We start from the raw sequence: 10006 nt of genomic DNA on the forward strand, positions 1-10006 counted from the left end.
GTGTAGCTGGAGGAGATGGATGAAGGAGAAGTCTGGGAAAAGAGCTGAAGATGAAGGACTTTGGGGATATTTTGGAGAGAAGAGATGCCTTTGGACATTCAGTGACACAGAGATCATGAGGGATTGCTACTTTGAGCAAGGGATGGCTGGAACAGAAGCCAGATTGGAGTTTGTTGAGGTGGGGGATAGGAGTGAGAAGTGGACACTGACAGTCTGGACAACTCTCCGAAGAGGAGGGCAGCAGCTGTAAGGGAATGAGGGGCAGCCTCTCTCACTTGCCTTCATGTAGATTTGGGACTCTTGACTACTCATCTCAGAAGGAAATCCTAGAATGGACTCCTGGAGCCACAGTGACATCCTAAAGGAGAGGACTCCCTCTCCTCAGTCTTAAGCAGTCCCACCCACCCCACACTTCCCTATCACCTTCTTCATTGCTCCTGTCACTTCCTTGTTCCTGAGACTGTAGATGACAGGGTTCAGCATGGGTGTGAGGACTGTATAAAAGACGGACACTACATCATCCTGGCCAGGAGAGTGGTAAGATGCGGGTAACATATAGGTATACACGAGGGGCCCATAGAAGAGGTTGACAACTGTTAAGTGGGAGGAGCAGGTGGCTAGGGCCTTCTGACGCCCCTCCACGGAATGCATCCTAAGCACTGCTGCCAGAATGAGGGCATAGGAGGTGGTGATGAAGGCAATGGGCACCAGAAGGACCACCACACCTGTCACAAAGAGGACTCGCTCATAGGCAGCTGTGTCAGCACAGGCCAGCCTCAGCAGTGAAGGTACCTCACAGAAAAAGTGTGCAATCCTCCTTGAGCCACAATAGGGGAACTGCAGGGTCATTGCTGTCTGGATAGAGGCATTGAGGGACCCTCCCACCCAGGAGGCGGCCACCATGAGCAGACAGGTCTGGTGACTCATGAGTGATGGGTAGCGCAGTGGGTTGCAGATGGCCACGTAGCGGTCATAGGCCATGAGGGCCAGCAGGAGGCACTCAGCAGCCCCAAGGAACATGAAGAAAAACATTTGTGCTCCACAGCCCACAAATGAGATGCTAGTCCAGCCAAAGAGGAAGCCTGCTATCATCTTGGGGACGGTGACTGAGGTGAAGAAGATGTCCAGGAATGACAGCTGGCTGAGGAGGAAATACATGGGCGTGTGGAGCTGGGCATCAGCCCAGATCAGGAAGACCATGGCAGCGTTGCCAGCCATGGCTAGTGTGTAGATTATCACAACCATGCTGAATAGGAACAGGTGAATCGGACTCTCATTAAAAAGGCTCGTGAGGACAAAGCCGATGGTGGAGGAGTGGTTCCAGGGCCTTCTGCCTGCCTCCTGCCAAGACTCACTGTGGGGAGGAAGGAAACAAAATCACCAATGGCTCAGAAGCATCCATTCTGAGTTAGAGAAGGGTGATGGATGAAAACAGCAAAGGGCAACAATTAAGTAAAGTTGGCACAGGGGTTGTGGGAATTCTTCCTCATATTCTTGCAAATTTTTATAGGCTTGACATTATTTCATGATGAAAAACCACTATAAAAGACTTGGCGTGTAGCCAAAACAATGCTCAGAAGGGAACTTCTAACACCAAATACCTGTGTTAAAAAAGGAGGAAAGACTGAAAACCAATGATTAAAGTTTCCATCTTAAAAAGCTAGAAAAAGAACCACAGCACATTAGAACACCCCATGTTTTGTGGAATACACACGCTTAGCAGTGTTTCCAATAATTAAATAAACAAGTAAATATGCACACAGGACAAATTTTCAAAAACAAACACTTTCATGCCAAGTCTAAGCACTAGATCCACAAATATGTGAGTATTGTGGTTCAAAATTCTCATTGTAGATACGTGAGGATCCATGTAATGAATTTTTCTTAGAAACAGCTGAGAGCCTGTGATGGTGGCTGACAGGGTACATTTTATCAGTTAGCATGGCTGTGCAGTGCCATCTTGACCTTGTCGTCTTGACCCCCAGGCGTCCTAAACATGCCCTTTGTGCTCAGATGCAGTAACTGCTCTTAGGAAGATTTTTGGCAATATGTTGTCCTTATCCTCATGCTATGACCTCATTTCAATGGATTTGCTATAACAGTCTCTTACCTTAGTAAGAAGATCCCTTATGAACTGGTTTGATAGAGAATAGGCCTCTTTGTGAGCATTACCTATGAACTTCATAATATGAGTACGTGAGCCAGTTTCGGTAGTTACCCCTGGAAGAAACTTCCTTAAAGTTCCCCTTTTTCAAATTACTTTTGTTGGGGTCAAGTCAATTTCAATGGATGTCAAATTAAGCTATGATGAGAAAGAAGTCACCCAAAGGCAGTTTTAAGAAAGTATGGATGAGGGGACGAGCTCAGACCAAATACACCACTGCAAGAGAGCCAGCAGAGATCTGCCCACCAGGCAAATTCCCAGATTTTGTGGCCTGCTGGCTTCCTTGGTTCTAGGATCCCAAATCCTAGGGAATGTTTTGAATTCTAGCTCCTGTTTCAATTGAAACATCAATTGAAACGTCAATCTCAATTGGGCTTGAGATACCAAATGACTTAGATGGAGAGAATGAAGATAAATAAAATTAATTTCCCCATGTTCCCGAATGAGTTGAGAATATGAGAGAATGTTGGAGTTGGTTGACACCGTTAGGTCACTGGGACAGGCCTAGAGGGGTATGTAAGTGTTGTAGAGTTACCGCATGTCAGGATGTGACAGGCTGTGGCCCTAATCTGCATGTCCTTCAGATTCGCCAGCAGAGTCATGCAATCTATGGATGATCTGCATTTCCAGTTTCCCCGAAACTAATTTCCTATTAATTAATAGGAAATTTCTATTAATTCCTATTAAATTCCTATTAATTAATAGGAAATTAGCTTTGGGGAAACTGGAAATGCAGATCACAAGAGTGGGCCTTGAGCACCCATGTTTCTTAAGACTCCCAGGCTAGTCTGACATATGGTCTGAGTTGATCCACTGCCCATAGCTTCTGAAGGAGCTTAGAATCCAGTGCTTGCCTAGGTCCCGCAAATACGTCTCAGGTAGCTATGCTAGGAAAAGGTTTTCCTCAATGCTCATCCTGGCATTTCTTGCTATGCCAAGGGACCCATCTTATCTATCACCTTAAACTTCACCAATTTCAGGATGCTCATGCCAGGTTATACAGATTCCTTAGTGATGAATCAAATGTCTTCAGAGTATAGCAGGGCCCATCCCAAAGCTTCTCTCTCAAGCTGAGCACAAGAAGTTAATGCTGTTAAACTGAAACATTCAAGACGAGATTTTAGTGAAGATGTGAAATACCACATCTATTTTCTGTATCTTATGATGCTTTGACATCTTGAGGTCTTTCAGTCCCTGGGAAGGGACTGTTCCTCTTAAGGGTGCTAATTCATAAAGATGGTGAACAACTTGCAGCGGATAATGTCTTTGGTGTGAAAATGAATCAATCTTGAGCACATACCCTCTTCTGCCTCCCTTTATCAGTCTGGAACAATATCCCTCTGCCATAATCATCCTAGGGACAGGTTCCAGACAACTAGAGACAACACCTGTGGCTCAAAGCCCACCCAAATTATTATAACTATCAAATCCTAAACCTGCTCATCTGTGCCTTACCCATAAAAATTATGTAAAAGCTTTTGTGTATGTTTTCTCCTCATTTATTCTGCCTCCTGACCAACCCTGATGCTTCCTTCCCTCTGGGGCCCTGCATGCCCCCTCCTCTTGGGAACTGTAGAAAATTACCTTTTTAATGGCAATCATCTCCTGATCTGTTCACTTCACCATAACATGACATAAAACGAGACTCTGGGTGCATTTGAAAACATTGCCCTGAAGAGAATTGTCTCATGTTTTCCCTGTTTTGTCATCTTGCAGACACAGCTTGTATTGTTTGGTGTCTCAAAAGTCTCATAACCACTAGATTTTACAGCTGGAGGAAACCTCACCCATCACCCCAATTTTATCCATACATAGTATGACCCTTGGTCAACAAATTTTTGAACTTCCAGGCCAGATCCCAAATCCTCCTAACTGTTCTACAGCAAGCTTCCTCAGACTTGGCACAACCAGCATTTTCCTATGGATAATTGTTTGCTATAAGAGGCTATCCTGTGCACTGCAGTGCATTCAGCAACATCTCTAGACTCTCCCACTAGATGCCAATAGTACTCCCTCCCAGCTGTGACAAACAAAAATGTCTGCAGACATTGCCAAATGTTCCCTGCTGGGAAAAATCACCTCTGACTGGAGACCTCTTTTCTAGGGCATTATTATCAATTACTTTTCTTTCCTTTCCTTCCTTTTCACCAAGGCAAATGAAAGAGAAAAGGAAATCACATGTTTTCAATCTGTAATAATTTGGCCCAGAGTTGTCTGAATGTCATTTGTAGATTTTACCAAGTTCAAGCCATTGTGATTAAGGATCTAGTCTCTGGAGTTAGGTTGCTTGGGTTCAAGACCCAGCTTGTACCTCTACAACTTAGACTACTCAGCTTCAAGCTCCTTGTCTCAGAATTGTTGGATCTGTTGGAGGCATTAAGTGGTTAATACCTGTAGAGTGCTTGAGGTACAGTTAGGCAGGAAAAATACATGGTTTATCAGCTGCTATTAACACCACAACTCTTATTACCACTTTTATGACTCTGAGCCTCTGCTTATCTCTCTCTATAAAATGGGGTCATGATACTTGCTTCTCAGGGTTATTGTGAGTATTGAATTAGAAAAATGTTGAGGTTGTGCCTTTTGCATAATAGGTATTCAGTAAATATTAGGATACTTCCCTTCCTCACTTAAGCAAATTAGTTTTGCAAAATAATCATGCGGTCGATAATTGTACTCACCTGCAAAGAGCTCCTAGTCTCTCCCACTTGGAGATTTCCCCTCTACAAATTTTATTCTCAGAAAGCTTGGAAGAGGTTGTGTTTGTTGTGATGGGGAAGGCTTCTCCACTGAACGTCTAGACTGAGTATTACTTATGACTAAGGACTCTGTCCTTTCCTTGTTTAAATTTCTCCACAGAAAACACTTTGCATGGTCCCTGGTCGATGCTTATGGGATGTGTGTGGTGAATAAATGAAAGAAAACACAACCTTGCCCACATAAACACTATTACCTTTGTGGCTGTCTTTTGGTATTGCCAACTGAGTTCAATAGCCCTTTGTGGGGCTGTGTGTAAGCAACTGTTCTTAGAAATTATTGATTGTCCTGGCACTATTGATTTTTCTTTTCATGGCAGTTTCTCATTATTAAAACACACACACACACACACACACACACACACACACACACACATTTGCATTGCAGTGTATGAAGTACATGTGTGTGCATGTCTCAGAATAATTATTTAGGATGATTATATTAGGCTGGAGGAAGAGGATATGTTTTTCTATTCCTGCTACCTCTAGCTTGTGTAGCTCTGAACTAGTATGCAGCAGGCATCAAAAAAAAAAACACTAAAATGAACAAAAAAGGGATCTTTAATGTAAACAACATACTGTATGTTGTCAGGTATTTCTAGAACTAGTCTTTCTTCTCTCTTCTATGATTTATCTGTAATGGTATGATATTTTCAAGCCCCCCCTACAGTTTAACTGTTTTTTTCTTTTCTTTTTAAAGTAAAGCACAGCCTTGGTTTTTATAATTCAAGATATCTCATTTATGGAGACAGACACTGCATAAAAATAAAAAACAAACAAACAAACAAAAAAAAAAACCTGCCAAATCAAACAACTGTCAGATTGTCAGAGATTTTAAATGGTGGAAAATTTGACAGAAGTTGTGGAATTGCCCATTGTCAAATGTGGGGCTGCATGAATTGGGGCGATGGTTTTAAATTAACTTCCCTCTTTCTTGAACTCCTGTCTTTCCCTCACTCACCTCACATTGTCCCAGTGTGCAGTTTCCATCAAGACACTGTCTCTTGTTGACTTTTCTCCTTCTTCCAGGGCTCCACGTTGTGGCTCAGAAATGAAACAGTCTCTTGGGGAGTCCACATGGAAGTCTGTGAAAGCTGAGTCCATACATCCATCTCCTTTCAATAAGACACCTCTGAAAGTTTCCCATTTCCCCCTTAAAGCCCTGTTTTCCACAACATGACTTAACCACCTTTACTATAAACAGGGTGAGCTTCTGCCCGTTTCTAGCTCTCCTTTATCCACTTCAGAATGCTGTGACTGCAAAGTTTTTGTAACTGAATTTGCCCTATTTTCTTACCCAAAGAGTATGATTGCAGTCCTTCATAGATCAGTGCTCATGATGTAACTGATTTTGACACTTACAGGATATGCGTGCTGGGATGACATGTTACTTAGCCCCCAAACTTTGAATCCCAGATAACATAATGGCATTTAGATTCAGCCCCCAAATCTGCACATCAGAATTATCTGAGGAGTTTCCAAAAATACTAATGTACGTGCCTCATCTTCAGAATTACTGATTTAATTGGTCTGTGATATGTCCAGATCTTCGAAGGCTTAAAAGGTTTCCAGGTGATTCTAATCTGCAGACAAATCTGGAAACACTGAATAGGGATTTCACAGAGGAATGACAGATATGCCAACTGTTGACACCCAGATCTCCTTAGACCAGAATGTGGTCTCTAGATCAGTAGCATCAGCTGCTTCATCAAAATGCAAATGCTGAGAACCCACAGAGACCTATCTAATCAGAAACACTGGGTAGTGGCTCAGAACTGCTTTAACAAGACCTCCAGTTGGTTCAGTGTTTGCTAAAGTTTGAGAACCCTTCTAGCACAGAGATTGTCAACCAGGAGTGATTTTGCCTCCCTGACCCCAGGGATGTTTGTCAATGGCTGAAGACATTTTTGGTTCTCATAACTCAGAAGAAGGGTTGGTGTATAGTGGGAAGAAGCCAGGGATTCTGCTAAACACCCTACAGTGCACAGGATAGCCCCCGAACAGAATGTTAACCAGCCCCAAATGTCCATAGTGCCAAGATTGGCACTGTGTTGTTGAATGATTAAGTGAATGAACATGACTCATGATAGAAGTGAAGGGAAAGACCAAAGCTCATACAGTTCACTAAAGGAGGTGCTTTTAAAGTAGTGAAAATTAAGTAGTGAAAATTCACATCTAGTTAGAGCATCAAAACCACCTTAGCCTGGATGTCATAGGATCCAGAGACATAGTCAGGTGTTTCCTAAGCAGTGGACAGCTTGGCACAAACAGAAAATTCTTTAGGTGAGTAGTTAGATTTGTGAGATGTGCACAGAAGCACTGGAAGGTATTTTTCTTTTATTACACGGGGTGGTGGTGGGCTTTCATGGATGTGGCTCAGACTCTGTGAGAGTAAAACTGCCACCATGTGGTCTCTTGCTGTTGGCTTGATTTACGGATGCACAATCCAAAGTTCTGCTGACTTATTTGATATTCTGTAGCCACAGGCAAAATCTGAACTCAGTGCTGGGGAGACAAGGAGAGTGTCTTGACCTGTGAGCACTTTTTTCACCTGTTGAGACAGGTCAGGGGGTTGGAGTAGCTGGGGGAGAAGAGAGACTCTCTTTGTTCCACAACTTAACATGGTGTTGGGATTTCATCTGGATACACAAATGGTTTTAATAATTTTACCCACTAGGCTGCTATGTGCCAGAACTGTGCTTGGTGTGCTAAATACATGTGTTCTAGGTAGGCATTATTATCTGCATTTTATAGAGTAAAAATCCAAGATTCAGAGATAACAGACACAAGACTGGAGGGTTCAAATCCAGTCTAACCAGAAGCCACTACTTGTTGCACCATGTCATTTTGTTTTGACAACATTCTGAGAGCTCTCTAAAATCTCACCTCTTTAAAACTGGTGCTCAGCTGGCCACCAAAAGCCAGTGTAACTCAACTGATAAGTTGTAGAAATGCCAGTCGGTAGACCTTCTTTAACTAACAGCTGAGTGATTTGCAGACTGTGCTAAGTAAAACCTAGATGGTTTCCATCTAGGAAACATCTAAAGAAACTTGTTATGTACATCAGGAGAAAAGATGATGGAGGGCAATTAACCACACTTCTTAGTTCTCCTGCACTAGCACTTTAACAAAGTCCTTATGATTAATGGATATAAAATAAGATGTCCCAGTGGAGATGTTGTTTTCTTCTGAAATAACTGATTGAAGAATGTTGTGGCTTCTCATCCTTTGGAATTCTTTACAAATGGGGGATCAAGCTCCTTACCTGTGCAGACACCTGAGGCCCTGAAGTTGGATAGGATGTTTTCCAAAACTGAGAGCCAGTGATTCTCTCCTTGATGGCTCCTAAGCATTTGCCCAAGGTTTTCTGTGCAGGCCATTAAGTAGCTTCAGAAAGGAGACATGATATAGATTGAAAAGAATTCTAAATAAACACAAGTGTCAAGGTCTGAGATAAAGTTCATGTTTTCTGGACAAGTGGTGACTCCTATAGAAAAACACGTGAATACTTCCTCAACCATAATGCAGTGTCTACGGGGGCTCTAGGGCCCCCACACTGGTGTTTCAAAGCTCCATATACACAGGGTATTTGTGGGCAGGCTTAGACACCATTGGTTAGATCAACATAGCTCATCTCTGTGTCTGGGGGAAACTGTTCCCCAAACACAGAGATGTGGAAAAACATCCTTCTTCCCACCCTTTCTCCCTCCCTCCCTCCCTCCCTTCTTTCCTCCCCTCTTCCCTTCAATGTTTCTATCTCTTTTCCTCCCTCCTATCTTCCCTTCCTTCAATATATCTGCTGAATTTGATTTTAGTTAAAGCTCTTTTTGGTCCTATTTCCCTAATGGGTTTTTGTTCCTCAGTTCTAAAAGTAATCACAATGGGAAGCAAACTAATGTTTCTTTATCTCCCACCTTGTATTAAGCACTTAACACATTATCTCAATTTATCCTCATACTAATATAACGAAAATTATAATAGATTATTATTGCACAGAAGAAAAACCAAAAATTCAGAAGGTTAACTAGCTTAGTGTTTAAGTTTGTCATGGGGTGTGATCCCAGGTATGTGTCATGGTGAAGCTATGACCTCCTTGGTCGACCACGTGGCCAGAATGTACGATGTGCACTCTGCCAGCCCTTGATAGTATGGGAATTTGGGCTATGTTAATGTGCACAGATCCCTTCACAACAGGGCTATTTGGTTGTTATGTCTACACAGGCCTAATGAAATGATCACCAAATGATCACCATTGATATTTTGGATTGAATTGAGTGAAAACAATGAAGTTGGTCTATTTCTCAACAAAATTAATTAGATATCTGTGTTCTAAACAATAAATGAAACCTTCTCTCTGAAAAGTATAAAAAAGATTACAAAATATGATCCACATCCAATATCTCATTCCTTGATTGCTTCACTTTTTCTTTAGGCAATTGTATGTCAGAGAGTCAAATGTTTGCTGGTGCTATTGTGTATGTACAGATCTCAAAGATAAGATTGTTGTGTTCTCAGAATTTATAATATCCATTAACCCAGCAACAGAGTGAGGTGAATGTTATTATCCCATTTTGCAGAGATGGAAATTGTGACTCCAAAAGAAAAGGATTTTGGCCAGGAGCACTGAGTTTGGGATCAGAAATGGCTCCCCCATCTGCCAACTTTATTCATATTTTAACCAGATCAAAACCCATTTTGTTGCAGAAGAATTCTTATTCATTCATTCTTGCCCTTACTCATTCAAAACACATTTATTCACTACTGATCCTAACCTGATGCAATGTTGGTCTTCTGACTCCTAGAGCTGGAAGTTACTTGTCGAACATTATACTTTTGATCCTATGAGAGATCCTATGAGCAACCATTGCATTTTTCTTTTAACATTTATATATTGAGATCTTGCCTGTTGCAAGATTCGAAGTGCTCAAATAATCCTGGAGAGCATGTAAGTGGAGGGCCCTGGAGAAAGAATCTTTTCCTTCACCAAGCATAGAACTCAGCAGGCTAATTTCTGTGCTTCACTGACCACTGCTCTACTACTCTACCAGAGAAGGCACAGCCAGCAACTGCGGTATCCATGCACACT

At 42.2% G+C, this 10006-nt stretch overlaps 1 protein-coding gene across 1 annotated transcript; it reads right to left on the minus strand.

Annotated features, from left to right (window-relative positions):
* Positions 1–387: 387 nt before the first annotated feature.
* Positions 388–6024, minus strand: LOC123936608 (olfactory receptor 2Z1-like). Its single transcript, XM_045997034.1, has 2 exons — positions 5882–6024; positions 388–1354 (listed from the first exon to the last, which is right to left on the minus strand). Exons 1-2 carry the CDS (start codon positions 6022–6024, stop codon positions 388–390), a joined length of 1110 nt encoding a protein of 369 aa, XP_045852990.1.
* Between the last annotated feature and the right edge of the window lie 3982 nt (positions 6025–10006).

This window comes from Meles meles, unplaced genomic scaffold (genome assembly GCF_922984935.1).
Source record: "Meles meles unplaced genomic scaffold, mMelMel3.1 paternal haplotype, whole genome shotgun sequence".
NCBI classification, from domain to species: Eukaryota; Metazoa; Chordata; class Mammalia; order Carnivora; family Mustelidae; genus Meles; species Meles meles.